Source organism: Drosophila grimshawi, unplaced genomic scaffold (assembly GCF_018153295.1).
Source record: "Drosophila grimshawi isolate 15287-2541.00 unplaced genomic scaffold, ASM1815329v1 contig_537, whole genome shotgun sequence".
Lineage (NCBI taxonomy): Eukaryota > Metazoa > Arthropoda > Insecta > Diptera > Drosophilidae > Drosophila > Drosophila grimshawi.
Window position 1 is genome coordinate 34,443 of NW_025063348.1, and position 15,434 is coordinate 49,876.

Genomic DNA, 15,434 nt, shown 5'->3' on the forward strand with positions numbered 1-15,434 from the left:
GCTAAATTAAGTTTGGTAGATCCGTTCGGATAACACTCGTCCAGCACCAAAAACATTGTGGCAGGCGACTATTGACGACTATTTATTATTAAAGCACAACTGCAACTCTCCCGTCTATACTTCTTTTGATAAACAGCTCTCCCAACCTATTCCGTCAAAGGCTGAACTGGTCGCTCTCGTGCTTGTTTTTTTTTTTCAAGGAATCGTCGTTGTTGTTGTTTACTTTCGTCGATGTAGTTGAGATTGTCCTTAGAAGCCACAAACCAACCCACTTACTTGTTTAATTTTATAATAAGTAATGACCCTGTGATATACATTGATATATTTGTGCTTAAGGATACTGCGTTTCATGGGTCTTCACTACAAGCGACTGACTTTTGATGCTATATATCGACAATCTTAAACACCTCGAGGAACTTCCCTCATAGCTTTACATTTTGACCTTGCATGTGCTGCACGGTGACTTACTCTGGCCACATCTGGAAGAGTTGAAATTTAGCGTACATGCGAAGAATCACCACATTTAAAACATATCCTTTCAGCTTTTGCATCTACGCTGGGTTGACTAACAAAATCGTCAGCATGTGGATCATGTTTGATTGCAGGCTCAGTCATCAATCTGAGTCTCTAAATAAATTGTTTGCCTTGGAATCTGGAATACGGTTAATAAAATATTTTACCAAATTCTTTCAACTAGTTCAACTAGTTTTTTGCTATATCCATCAAAGCATAAAAAATATGCGTATAATGTTTCTTCATTTTCTGAATTTTGAAATTTAATATATATATGGCCCAACTAAGCGATTCTTTTCGAGCAGACATAAGTTGTAACTTAGTCCACTGTACTGTAAGTGCTATTCTGTTCTAGCTCTTGAACTCACTGTTAAACATCAGGGTTGCTTGTTCCCAACAAATTTCACACACTGCTCTCGACATCTTTCAATGTAAACAAAGAACTATTTGGGGTAACTACTGATGAGATTGATCATCCGAGTCAACCTCACCATACTGAATACCGAACTTTCTGCCAGCTGTAGGTAAACAGTATTAAAATATTTCTGACAGAATTGCACGCACTTCTGAAACTATGTCAACCGATGTTCATACCAATTGCGGTTTCTACAGATATTTGTACTGCAGGCCTCAAAGCTTCTTGCTGTTCTACAACTCGGTAGCTGCTCCTGCCTCAGAACCGTCTCTCTTATGAATTAAAATTCTCGCAGTTTTTATAACAGTTTGCTTCTGCTCTTTGTGCTTAAATATGTTTCAATCTGACCTTATACTTAATAATGAGTCCGTCTTCTAACTCCGACTGCAACCAACTGACTTTCTATGCACTTCAGATATCGATTCACTACTGATATCGCACCTGACTCGATTACTTACTCTCAAAAGTATCGGTGCAATTGTAACAAGTCAAATATATTACATCATCATTATCGGATCACTATATCGCTACCATGGGGAATATCTGTAGAAAGATGAGTTTTCAGTTGTGGGATCGAGATAGATGTAGATACAATATAACTACACAAATGTGAAATGTTCCATGAACAGCCAGATCAGCTTCAATAATTTCCTTAAGCGAAAAAAAATCCTAAAAAAAAAAAATTAAATTAAATTAAGTCAAACTCCGAACAAGAATTGCCATGTTATTTACTCTATATCTATAAGGGTATGTTATTTTTGGTGTGCCTAACCATTTTCAATATTGTTTGTAAAAGCCGAACATATAAGGTGAGATATAATTAACAAGAAAATTAAATGTGAGTAAATTAAAAAACTGGAATGTCCTTGTAATAATTCGCTCGTTGCTTAAGAGTTCATTCAACTGCCAATACCTTCGCAGGGTGGCCCTAGAGACCTTGACCCACTTGCATTATTCCGAATATATTCAAAATAAACTATTAAGCCATTGGACCGCTAACCGCCACTGATGGTAATATTCCCCATGCTACGTGATTTAAATGTAAATAGCTAATGGATGCTTATGCACATTATCTGCACACAGAGCACGTTCATTAATTCATTTTGGTGTGCCCAAAAGTAATATATTTCAAATCGATTTTTATTTGCATTATTAATCCTTTCACAATAATCTTACAACAGAACTGGAGCAGCTCCGACGGAGTAAGGCGATGGCAAGCTGTAAGCTAGAGGAGAGCTATAGGCCAAGGGAGAAGCAGCATAATTCGCAATGACAGGAGCAGCAACTGGAGCCGCCAAAGGAGCCGCCGCATACTTGGCAATCACGGGAGCAGCAACTGGAGCGATCACTGGAGCGTGGGCGATGCCATTGTAGTTACGGGCAATCACCTGGCTACTGGTGGCAGTCACAAACGGAGCAGGAGCAGCAACAACTGCAGCGGGCGCAGTATAGGCCAACTGTTGACCAAGGAGAAGACCTGGCTTGGCAGCAGCGCAGGCGATGATAGCGAGGATAACGATGGTCTGTAAATGAAAACAGAGGCAGTTAAGTTAGAGAAGCAGGCCACACGACAAGGACTTTCCCTCTCTGGCTCTTACGTATTTGAACATGTTGAAGATTTGAGGCTTGTGTTGCTTGTAGGGTTAGCTGCAAACTATGTATGTGATGTCCAACTACAGTTGCCAGCGAGTATTTATACCACAAAACACCAAAATAGTCTTCATCCAACTGTGAGTCATTGGGTTCATTGAAATGCGTTGGCAGTTTGTAAACACAGTTAACATTAAACATTTTGTAGCCGTTATCACTTCGCATGGCCCACTCCGCATGTTATTTCCCATTGTTTTATGTATAACGCGTCGTGGTAGCCACAAATTTCAGAAATGCAGACTTAAGGTCAACATCGTAGTCGCCTTTTTGTATAAATAGCGCAGCAAAAACTATTAAATGCCATCGAACAAGTTCAACTCATCGAGCTGCAAGCATATCCCAAATAACCAAAATGTTCAAATTCGTAAGTTGACATATTGTTTTATTGATACTTGAGCACAATTTGAAAGTGACTTAGTTGTCTTCAGGCTGCTGTTATCTTTGCCATCATCGCCTGCGCTGCTGCCAAGCCAGGTCTTCTCCTTGGCCAACAGTTGGCCTATAGTGCTCCGATTGTAGCTGCTGCACCCGCTGCAGTCGTTGCTGCTCCTGCTCCGTTTGTGACTGCCACCAGTAGCCAGGTGATTGCCCGTAACTACAATGGCATCGCCCATGCTCCAGTGATCGCTCCAGTTGCTGCTCCCGTGATTGCCAAGTATGCAGCTACTCCAGTGGCCGCTCCTCTGGTTTCCCAGTATGCTGCTGCTCCTTTGGCTAGTCCTCTGGCTTATCATGCTTCTCCTCTGACGTACACTTCACCGCTTCTGCTTTAATATTATGTCAGATCATGCTGCACTTGAATTCATATTGAATTAAAATTGAAAGACTTGGTATTCATTAAACTGCGTACAATTTATTTGATCTGTATCGCTTGTACAGACACACACATACACATTTTTATATACACGCACAGAGCTGCTGTCTTATCCTTTCGAATGGCTTTTGCAGATGGTTGTTTGTTAGTTTCGCGTATTTATCTAAAACGCTTTCATAGCGTATTTCATGCATTGATGCACACTTTAAAAAGCCATTTTTGCTTTCGTGCTTGCTTATAGACGATAAAAGCCTTTTGCAGATTCACGCGCTGGAAGGTCCTGGAATGTCCTTAGCATATGTTGTCGCACATGAGCTCATCGCCAGATGGGCACAATTTTTTGTGCAGGCCTTTCTCGTCGTTTCCAAGGTGCCTGTAATTTGATTAGTTGCAACTAGTGGAGTTACTTCTAATTACAAAAACCAAATAACATGACACCAGCTGCGTAATTTGATTTACCTTTCGAGGGCAACCACAACACATCACACACATGCATCCTACCACAAAATCGGAAAAACTGCGAACAGCGCTGGGTGAAAAACAGTGCGAGTTTTGCGACCTCGACCAAATAATTAAAAGTTTTCCTTCACCCATCTGTCCTCGCATTTTTACTATTTTGTTTGTCACTTGATATTGCTATTAATGGCAAAAACAAGCATGAGGCAGCAGTGCAAAGCGAATGCTAAACGGGGAAAATAACTACAGGAAAATTCGTTACTCTGCAGCTCGAAATGCTATGCGGATTTTGCATTAAAATACCTGATGCCCAACTCGGAAACTCCGAATAACTGCTGTACTCGTCCATCCCAACAAGCAGAGCATGGAGGACAGGCAGGCAGGACGAAAGCTTAGCCAAAAAGTAAATGTGTGTATGTACACTGCCTATTTGTAATCGTAATGTTAATTTCGCTTGTACAATAGAGAAAATTGTTAAATGATGTCAACGACATTTGTTTTAATATTCATCTTGGCACGCGACAACGTGAATATAATATATGACATAAGTACATCCAAACTCGTGTGAAGAGAGCAAACCATGAGTTAATTATTTCAACAGCTGATGTACATAGATACCTACATATAATATACTTGAAGCCCCGGGAGAGAAATAAAGGCTAATGGTGGCAGCCTTTTCATTTCCTTTATTTTATTTCACTTGTTAGCTTTGACTTTTCAGTTTTCAATATAAGTGTAGCTAAATAAAATGAAAAAAGAAATTAAACTCTCTCTCAAAGCTCCAATTGCGTATCCAAATCAATGAATTTTAATGAACTAGTTGAAGATTTCATAAGACTGACAATGATTCAGTTGGAAAGTGGATATGATTTGAGTCTAATGACCCAGTCAAGTTCTCCGCGTTCTTCGAACTTTGGTTGGCTTATCGTCCTTGCTATCGTTGTCTGTTTATCAGCTGGTCGCTAATTAGGCTAAACAAATTATGGAATATGATTAATAGAGGGTACGGGAAAGCAATTAACTTTTTGGGATAAACAGCTGCGAGTGGAATTAATGTGCTCTGGAATTGCAAGCCGAATTATTGCGACCCATCGGCTGGGAGCTCTGGTAATGCCAGGCAACGAGATACTTTACAAAGCCGACTACATTTTACAATTCACGTAGTGACATTTGCATTTTTGATTACTTCAATATTTACTGCATTGCGTTTTGGTTTATTTGTAGGTGTTGAGTGTTTCTTATTTTTTTTTGTTTTTTGGGCAGGGTAGTTTGTTGAAACGTGTCATGCAAATAAAAAGGTTGCCACACGGGGCTAAAGGTCAGTCAGGCCTTAAAAATTTCCCAGCCACTGTTTTGGGTTATTTCTTTATGCAAATCATGGGGGCGGCTTAGCCGTTGTCCACATTTGCATTTGCGGTGGGCGTGACAAGGTCTGATTATGTTGTTGTTGGTCAGGGCTGAATTTGCCGGTTTCGCTTGTGATTTATGTTGTCCACGGTGTCATTTGCTTAATTTGTTTGTCGCGCGTACACAGCAAAAAAGATTCAATCAAAAGTATTTTAAGACTGAATACAAAGGCCAAAAAAAAACCCAAGAAAACACAAAAACAACAAAGTTCAAGCAACCCCCCAGACGATGAGCCATGTATTATATTTCCAGGCAATTGTTAAAGCGCACCAAAACTTGCCAACAAAAAGGCTCCGCCATTTAAAAGTTTGGAGTCGGGGGCTGTGCTTTTAAGGGATGCGGTTTCGTGCTCAAGCAGCAAAACCTTATAAGAAATATTATAGAAATGGGAGCCACTCTCAAAGCAACTCCCACACGCTATAGCTAAGACACGAGCGAGTGGGCGGCAGGATTCAAAATTCAGGACCCGACTCTGACGTGTTTGCTATTGCTTCTACTACGGCTGCAGTAGCAACGAGCCACACTTAACCTTGTCTGTATACGGCCGAGGACACGCCACTTAACTTATGAATTAAATTCCTGCGCTCGGCAAATGCTGAAGCCAAAGTACGACATATATTTTATGACCAGCACTCGCAACTCTAACCCAAAAAGCGTTGCGAGCTCGCTGCCTGCCAGCTGCCAAAGTTTGCGCTCTCAGAGCATGCGAGAGACGAGCTTTATGTGCGAGTTTCCATTCAGCGCGCTCTTTGCAGCCAAAGCTCTTGAGGCGACTCTCTTTAATTTTGAATTCAAAGAGAATACAAGTTTTGAGCAAAATGTTTGTTGGGTTATCATAGGGAACAGCTAACTCAGATCTAATATTCGAAGAGTGTGCAACTGCTTATTAATTTTATGATCTCAGATTACTACTAAAGTAGAGTGTTATATCATACTATTAAAAATTCGCCCTGAATTTTAAAGTTTGTTTAAAATTTAATCCATGTAAAATGGGTAAGAAGGCTATAATGGTTTTGTGTCAGAAGGAAGCATGTCCGGTACCATAAGGAAGAATATGTATATCTTGATCAGGATCAACAGCCGAGTCGATATAGCAATGTCTGCCTGTCCGTCGGTCTGTATGAACATGCGGATCTCAGAGACTATAACAGCAAAAGACTTCAAATTTGGAATATATGTCCTTTTATACCATAGGCAGAAAAATATTTATTTATTTTTATAGCTGATGTAATATATATAATCTACCGGAAATCCTTTATCTTGAACATCGATACATTTAGATTTCCGGTAGCAATAAAAGCATATTTTTAAAGGCCGAGACGTGTAATTAGAATATGACAAGGATATGCATATTACTGATCAACCGAAAAATGTTATCAAGATCGGATAAGAATCCCTTTCACCCCAGTTACCTACGATTTCGTGTACAGATGCTGGTATATATGTATATTCAAACGTTTGTCGCAAGCCGGTGATTTTAGTACGGCCTTGTGAGTAAATCTATGCATTAGCTCTGTCTGCCAAAAGTCCTGCTTGCAGGGAGTGTGTAAAACTTTTTAAGGAGAAACTTTCAATAAAACTATATTGTTAATTATATTATGTACAGCTGGGTTAACGCTTACATTTGTGTGTGTAAAACTTTCTAAAGTTACATTTTTTAATAGAACTATAATATTAAATAAATATAATATACAGCTGGGTATGTCGTAGTCGAACTGACTCGACCATATCATTTTTACATGTTTGTTAATTATTAATCACATATACAAACAATTAAGATAGTTACAATTAATTTACAAAAAAAAACTTAATATTTTAAGGCGATTTGAACTCGCGACTCTTCAAGTGATTCCTTTCTGAGTTTAATGCTAGTACTGGTAATGGGCTCCAAGCTTATTAATCTGAGCGACACCGATAATCCTCATATTAACATGGCTATCAAATTAAACTGTAAACTTCTCTATGCTAACTTGGCTCGGAAATTGTATGTTAACCATTTCCAAAAATTCTCTTGAACTTCACCGAGCATTGCCTTGATGAGCACTGATTACTGATCCATTCATTATCCAATTCGAAGGCCTGCTACATTGTATTCAAGAAACAAGTCACCCGTATATTTGTAAAAGCTCTTACATATTAAATATATTTGTTAATTAGAGAGTTAGGCAAAATATCTAGCTGCTTGATGATATCAATCAATTCCTAATTGGAATGATTCAGCTGCACTTTCTTTTGTATTGTTCCAAGTTCGCAGGCTTCTTCCGTCTGAGTCTGATTTTAATCAGTTGCTTGTGCTTGGGATGGTCTCTCGACAGCGACAATGCTCATTTTCTGCAAAGCAATTTGGGCAACTCAGGTCAACAAGCCTTGCAGTTATTCCAAATGCCCTCTGCTGCCCTATCGTCCAATTGGTCCAGATTGTAATCTTTAATCGGCATAATGATTGTTAATCTACGGTCCCTAACAATTGCTTAGACGAGAGTACTTCATTTGTGGTATCACCAAGGAGGTGCACAGTTATCCAGTGTTGTCGTAGTACAATGCACATTAGCGCCTTAGAATTGCAATTAAATTACATTCGAGTTATTTATTTTTCTTTTAATTTGAAATTAATAATAATTTTCTACATTAAAGGTCTGAAGATAAACATAAATATATTTTATGTTTATTATCTTCAATATCATTGTGAAAACTCAATACTCAATCAATGCATTAAAGCTGCATACAATGAATAATTATTATATTATGTTTTAAGCAAAATAATCAATTTTGGGCAATCACATATTTAATACACCCGATTATAGTACTGAAGGAGTTTCAAGATTTTTAGCTTCAAGTTTACTTGCAGGAATTAGTCATCGCATAATATTTACGAAAATGTATCCATTGAAACTGTAAAGCCAGAGATTTTGGATAAAATTTGGATCTGCCCCCGTGTTGCAGATATAGAATATAAATAGTGCAAGCCATAAGATATGAGTGCACTTACGCACCTATTAGTGTGCAACATTTTAAAGGGAAATTCGGCAATAAGTCTTGAATACTTTAACAACTGTATTCAGGGCATATTGCAATCGAGCTCAATCTACTACAGCATTATTACATATTTGTAATTGCACCATACATTTTTAAAATACTTCTAAAGATGTTCTCGATGCGGTTTGTTCTTTTTTTTTTTTTTGACATAAACAAATTCTATTAAAACCGGGTAAGCTCTATCTAAGCTCTATCTAAAATTAAGAACTTTTTTCTCCCTCACTCAGGACATTTTAAACTTGTCAGGGCTTTTAATTGTTACACTATTTCTTATGTGTCTGGTCCTAGGTAAATACGTGCTAGTAGTCAGGTTAAAACTTTTAAATTGAGCCGTAACAGTCAGCTATCATTTGAGATGTATCCTTTTTTTCTTTTGCTGGCCAGAAAGGATCTGTCTGGAAAAAGTTACAGTTATTGCAAAAGCACTCTGTCACTGCTCATTTGTTGCTAATAATTATAAAAGTTTACTCAATTCCCCAACTGGTACACACATATGTGCACATATTAGGTACATACGTATGTGCATGTATGTGTAAGTGTGCACCAAAAAAGTAGCAGACAGTCTGTCTGCAGGGAGGGTGTGTAACTTAACTGGCAAAAGTTTAGCGCCGTTCGCAATTGTTTAGTTTAGCTACATTTGCTGTTGATCAAAATGTGTGTAAAGTTATTAGTGTGGGTCTAACACAAACGACTGCCTCCGATTACACAGAACTGGGTACTCGGAACTGCGAACTGGAAACTGGGCAACTCAAATAGTTTTCTACAGCAGCAGCCTAAAAGCATGAGGTATTAAATTTTTATTTGCCAACCCATAACAATTGTGCGAGCTGAATGCTCTTTCAAGTAAGTCCGAAATGGTTCGCTAGTCATAAGTCATTTCGCTATTGGCCCACAGCCAGGCTCAGGTTCCGCAAGTTTTTGCAAACAAGTCCAACAAAGCCATCTCCAAATTGCCTTAAAAGCCTTTTCAAGTCAAATATAGAAACTATTTGCGCATAATTATTTAGTTGTTTTGAAGATGTCATTTAAAAGAGAAAAATGATAATATTAAAAATCCTGTTTAAAATTGGGAGCATTTGTAAAATGCAAAAGTTTTAAGGAATATATTGATTCGAATGATTTTATTAAACGAACATTCGCCTTTAAACAATTACTATTGGATCCCTACAAACTCTTCAGCAATGATGATACCAGTATTAATCGTACGAAAATAAATTGAAATGCACAATGACAAAATCCAGTTTGTACAAAATGCTCTTTAGCTCGTCACGATGAATTCGTGAATGAACTGTAATAAGATTACCAAGAAGACGACCAACACCAGAATCGCGATGTCAAATGTGATATAACACTGGCAAAGAGCAGTTGTTTCATTCCCAATTTGCACATTGGTTATCAGCGAGAAAGTCGAGTATCTTCATGAGCTGACCTGAGAAACTCTTTTGTGCATTCTTATTGGCTTCAGGTAAAATGATATGTTGAAAATTTGGATTATTTTGTATCAGTGTATTTAATTTGATTGATTAAATATATATTTTTTTAATAGGCTATCTCACCTAATTATGAGAATCTTAAACATCATCTGTTGGATATAATTAGACTTTCTCTTTAATAGACGATCTCATGCTCTAAAGCTATCCGCAATATTTCCATTTATAGTGACAGCTGCAATGCCGAACCCCATTAAAAATGTTAGAATTATCATGGCTGTGGAAGCGAATAGTTGAAAGACGCTGGCAAACTGCAGCACACGCCACAAACGCATGGTGGTAAGGCAGACAAGAAAGCCAAGCATGTTGCGGGTCCATTCATTCAGGCGGGTAGGCATACGGAAGTCGAGAAACTCGAGTTTGCTGGAACTCTCGACCTTTGCAAGCAGCTGCGATACCATAAATTCCTGTACGCTTACTAGAATAATCACTGTGATGTTGAGCACAAAGATAATCAAATCCAACTTGGTCCACATGCTGCGCAGCTTGATCGGCTCATACCATACCACCATAACCAAAGCCTTGAAGAACTGTATGACCACAATTATATAGATGATCAGTACGATGAGGCCACCTTTTCCCAGCTGCGCAACGAAATGCAGTTTTGCACTGATTATCCTTGCGTTGGACAGAATAGTCCCAAAAGGCGTTTGTTCCACGAGTAAAGTGCATATGGTGAAGATATTCGCATCGGCATTGAAGTGAGTAAAATCCATGAAAACTGCCGTTGTCTTCCACGTAAGCCAATGCTTCTCCTGGAGGTATTCAATCACGCTCATACTATTGTCATAGCTGTTTGAGAGCAGTGTTACATAGCCCTCCATCTCCGGATAGCTCTGTAAATAACCGGGATAGTTATAGTTGAAAAAAAACTTATCAGTTCTACTGTAAGTCGGACTAATGGGCAGCCAGGGCTCATAGATGCGCCAATATTTGTCTGTGTATGATATTCGCTCATAGGGAACTTCCATTTGGGCTTATAGTCGAGATTTGCAAACTCGACGGGTTTCCAGCCCGTGTGCGAATTTTCTTTTCTGCGCAGCTGACGCAGTCGCACCACTCCCAACATGCTAGTGTGATCGCCATACAAAATATGAAGGTTTCCTATGTTGGTGGCATTCGTTTCGAAGGCCTTCACAAGTGAGATCTCAATGAACGGATAGAGTTGATCGAGTCTATTCACATGTTTCAGTCCTATGGTCGTATTGCTGCCGTTAAGAATTAACTTGCTGTTAATCTGTTGGGTGTGCAATACGGGGAATACATCAGTACAGTGCTCACGTGCAGCGGGACCAGTCTTTTAAAGAGGGGTCAGCGCCGAAGTCTCTGACTGGTACAAGTATCGGATCATATGTGAGCGGTGGTTGACCGAATCATCGTGAAGAAATAGTGACCGCACTGCAAAACTTCGATTATTTAGGACTGAACTCTACAGGGCTACACAACTCTACGTTTTATTAAACTTTAGTTTAAATTAACATAGAATGAGTTTGTGAGGAATTAATATTTAATTTTATAATGCATTAACTAAACTTGGTATGGTATGTATATGTGATATCAGCTGTTATATTGTCTAATCCGTTTTGAAGTTCAAACAGCAACGTCATCCGTCTTCAGGCCTGTCGACTACGATGGACTACTAACACAACTGTTTTGGTGCTGTAAGTACGGCGTGACCGCACTCAGAGATTGTAAGTTATATAAATAACCAACTAATAATGATCATATAACAGATGTGGTATACAAAGACATATGTAAGTACCTGCCTGATTTAGTTAACTCAAATTAAATACATATATCTATATATATAGCCAAGAGCTTTTGTAGCATAAGTTTATTATTGAATATTATTAGATCTAAATTGAAGAAAAAGAAATTGAATGAATTATCAGTAAATAAGTAACATTCCCAAGCATTAAACTTGAAAACTAGTAATTAAGTAAAACTCCTAAAATTAATGTTAAAAATAATGGAACTAAAACCACCATTATGAAGTATATAAGGAATTAATTATGGATTAAAACTAGTTTAATGGACTCCTGAGATAAATATGGCTTTGCATCATTGATAGGGTAAAGGCACCGAATATTAGTATTTACAGGTTGGGCGGGTAAATGAAGAAGAACATCAACATCTCTTCGATCTAACTATCGATCATTAGTGGATTCTGTTAGCTTTCTGTCTGGTTGTTTCATTCCGTTCCTTTAGCACTCTGCCTACTATTTTTTAGTTATGTGACACGGCAGCTTACTAGGCAGCAAAAGCATCCACCCCATTTTCCCCGAGCACAGTCAACTCTGTAGGCAGAGTACGCCTCCAGTTTGCTGCACACTTCAACGTGTTCGTTACACGGTTAGATTTAGGAGTGGCGACTCATATATGACCATTGCCCTAAAGCGGCGACCGCCAGATGTTATACACCATATACTTATGATTTGTTGCGGATCGGCTTGTTGCAGGAGTGGGTCCACCCCTGCCCGCTGACCGTACAATAACACGTCACTACTCAAAAATTAAAAAATTGTTAATGCCATAATTGACCGGCTGTGTATTTTCGTATGAGTGCAAGACTAATAAAAGCCCTTGTTAAAGTCACAAAAAAACCAGATAACCCCCCTGTGTGGTTATGTAGCTGCAGCAACCGGCGTTTAGCTTTCTTTGTGCAGCGCTCTCTTTCTCTCTCTCGAAAAAGGGCGCTCGCTCATTTCACATAACTCTAGCTGATCGATCGTTCGTTAATCTCGTTGTAAAAAGGTTTAGCAATTGGCTTCAAAACTTTAATAAACAAAGTGTTGTTGAAAAGACTAAGCCAGGCTTCTAGTCTGAATATATTAAATAAAGTGGTTTTTGCTCGTGTATCGTTGTGATTAAACCATAAAGTGCGTTTAATAAACAATAATACAAATCAAGACAATATTAGTGATTCGAGTGATACTCAACTAAATAATAAGACAAGAGCAAAAGAAGTTCGCCAAATAATTGCCGCTTCGTGTGCCTCTGATTTTCTTTGAACTTTTGTGAACTTTTTTCGTGTACATAAGCAGCTGCGCGTGGGCGATTGAGCATATAGAGACCGTTTCGTTGTCGGTGCATTTGTTCTGTCGGTTTACTTTGTGCAGTTGACAGCAATTTGTATGTGCTTTAAGCGTAAGAACAACAACAGTCGCGTCCAATGGCAAATGACTGCACAAATTTTTTATTATAAGCGCAAGGCGGAATCAAGTTACGCCGCGCTACAGAGGCTAGACGTTTTGTGGCCGGTGTCGACGATAAGGTCAAACTTAGAACTTTTAAGCAAAACGGAAGCCTCATTTAACCTTGCTCATGACAGCCTGGAGCGTCTTGACTACGATGATATAGGCAGTGAGATAAGCAGAAACTTTCTGAGTCTGTTTGTAGAAGTGGCATGTCGTTTAAAAAGGCAACTTGAAATGTTCGAATCGCGTCCCTTATCGTCAACATTTCGACATTTTGAGCCGGCAACTAAACGGTCAGCTCCTATATATATTGATCGTTCTCATCGACGGCGCTTGCCGGAGCTCAAGCTGCATACGTTTTTTGGTGGTTACACGGAATATGCAAATTTCATATCCATGTTTAACTCAATTATTGACACATACACTCAGCTTAGTGACATTGAGAAGCTTCAGCACTTGCGGTCGTGTTTATCGGGCATAGCTTTAGAATCAGTACGTTCGCTAGAAATATCAAGTGCAAATTATCGTGCGGCTTTGGACATTCTAAGCAAACGCTTTTACAGCAAGCGATTAGTTTTCCAATCACATATCAAAGAGAATATTGGGCTCAAGAAGATGGATTTGACTTCAGCAGGGAAACTTCGAGAGTTTTCAGACAAGGTCAACTCCCATATGCGCGCGCTTGAGTCATTGGGAATCTTCCAGGAAATATCTGGATGCATGGTCATACACATGCTGCTCCAAAAACTGGACATCACTACTCAGACTTGTTGGGAGGAGTCTGCACCGATGGACCAAATACCCTCAGCTCAAGAATTCTACACATTCTTGGAGAAGCGATGCCAGAAGTTAGAGAACTTGGAGCATGCAATGGGATATCATTCTCTTTAATTCTCAGGTGGGAAAAAACAATCAAAATCCTAACCACAGTATACGAGCCTATGTGGCATCACAATCTAACAATTCTCCGTGCCCATTTTATAACTGTGTCGGCCTTACTATTTATGCATGCACCAGATTTGGAAATTTGTCTCCCTCACTGCGACACAAGGAAGAAAATAAGTGGGCTCTTTGCTTTAATTGTTTAAAGTTCGGACACCATTCGCAGCCATGCAGCAGTGTACATTGTCATGTCAGTGGCAATAGGCATCATACCCTGCAGAACTTTGATGACAGCATCTCCCAGCAGCCCGCCAATGCATCATCTGACTCTGCTCTCGTTGCGTCTTCGTCTTTCATTTTACCATCGGCTTCTCTTGCTGCACACGATGGATCATCAGAAGTCGTGCTACTGGCGACGGCTGTCATTCTAGTGAAAAGTTGTTCGGGCCTATTTCTTCCATGCAGAGCCTTACTGGATTCGGGCTCTCAACTGCATCTGGTCACCTCTCGTTTGGCGCAACAGTTACAGTTAAAAAAAAACTCGATCTACAACTATAGTGTCCGGTCTTGGTGACACTAATATTCGTAATGAAGGTCATACGGTGGAAATTTCCTTCAAGTCTGAAGTATCGGACTATGCCGATAGCATACGACTGGCTGATCCAACTTTTTACAAACCTCAGCGTGTGGATTTGCTGATTGGAGCCAGTATGTTCTACGACTTGTTGGGAGGATAATAAGGGAGGGGGGAGAAAAAAAAGGGCAATGCAGCCCATGGAATTGGATGCAGATGCACCATTGTTGACCATCAACAGTGGCAACACTGCTGCTCCAAACTCTGAAGTGAGCCCTACCAAAATGGACGGGGGGAGGGGGGGGACCCAAAAAAAAAAAAAGGGGGGTAAAAAAAAAAAAAAAAAAGAAAAAAAGGGGGGGGGGGGAAGTGTCCAGTGCTGAACGGAGCAGGTATTACAGGAGTAGCTGCAACTGCAACTCAAAAAAGAGGTAGAGAAAAACCACACCCCCCCCCCCCAAAAACAACAGTAGTGGGGGGGGTATATAAAAATTCTTTCCCCCCCCCAACAAAAAAAAAACAAACAACCCCACCAAAAAAAGAGGGAAACACACCACACCCCAAAAAGAGAAAAAAAAGGAGGAGTTTCTCCCGGACTGGAGCAGGAGAAAACCAACAAAAAGGGGGAGGAGGAAAAAACCCCCGGGGGGGGGGAAAAAAAAAAAAAAACAAAAAAATGGTGGGGGCCCCCCGCACCCCTAAAAGGGGGGCCCAGGGGGGGGCCACAAAAAAGTGGGGGCCGCCTGCTTTAGAGAAGATACTTTCGGGGGCCCCCAAAGGAAGCCGCCCAGGGGGGGGGCCTTTTTTATGGGGGGCCAAAAAACGAAAAAAAAAAACAGGGGGGGAAAAAAAAAAACACCCAAGGACAGAAAAAAGGAAGAAAAAAAAAAAAAAACAATGAGCAGAAAATGAACGACAAGGATGTTCCAGATGAAGAGCCACAGTCAGCGAATCCAACAGTAGGCACAGAAAGAGCAGCAGCCGCCGCAGAGCCAATGGA

The 15,434-nt window shown here is 39.8% G+C and overlaps 3 protein-coding genes across 3 annotated transcripts; 1 reads left to right on the top strand and 2 right to left on the bottom strand.

Moving 5' to 3' along the window:
• Positions 1-2,100: 2,100 nt before the first annotated feature.
• LOC122322681 (cuticle protein 19.8-like) lies at positions 2,101-2,587 on the bottom strand. Its single transcript, XM_043215734.1, has 2 exons — positions 2,527-2,587; positions 2,101-2,451 (listed from the first exon to the last, which is right to left on the bottom strand). The coding sequence occupies exons 1-2, from the start codon at positions 2,536-2,538 to the stop codon at positions 2,101-2,103; spliced, it is 363 nt and encodes a 120-aa protein (XP_043071669.1). The 5' UTR covers positions 2,539-2,587.
• Positions 2,588-2,596: 9 nt separating this feature from the next.
• Positions 2,597-3,403, top strand: LOC122322682 (cuticle protein 16.5-like). Its single transcript, XM_043215736.1, has 3 exons — positions 2,597-2,658; positions 2,727-2,942; positions 3,007-3,403. The coding sequence occupies exons 2-3, from the start codon at positions 2,931-2,933 to the stop codon at positions 3,349-3,351; spliced, it is 357 nt and encodes a 118-aa protein (XP_043071671.1). The 5' UTR covers positions 2,597-2,658; positions 2,727-2,930; the 3' UTR covers positions 3,352-3,403.
• Positions 3,404-9,912: 6,509 nt separating this feature from the next.
• Positions 9,913-14,286, bottom strand: LOC6570645 (polycystic kidney disease protein 1-like 3). The gene is made up of 3 exons (XM_043215739.1): positions 14,134-14,286; positions 10,680-11,018; positions 9,913-10,617 (listed from the first exon to the last, which is right to left on the bottom strand). The coding sequence occupies exons 1-3, from the start codon at positions 14,284-14,286 to the stop codon at positions 9,913-9,915; spliced, it is 1,197 nt and encodes a 398-aa protein (XP_043071674.1).
• Between the last annotated feature and the right edge of the window lie 1,148 nt (positions 14,287-15,434).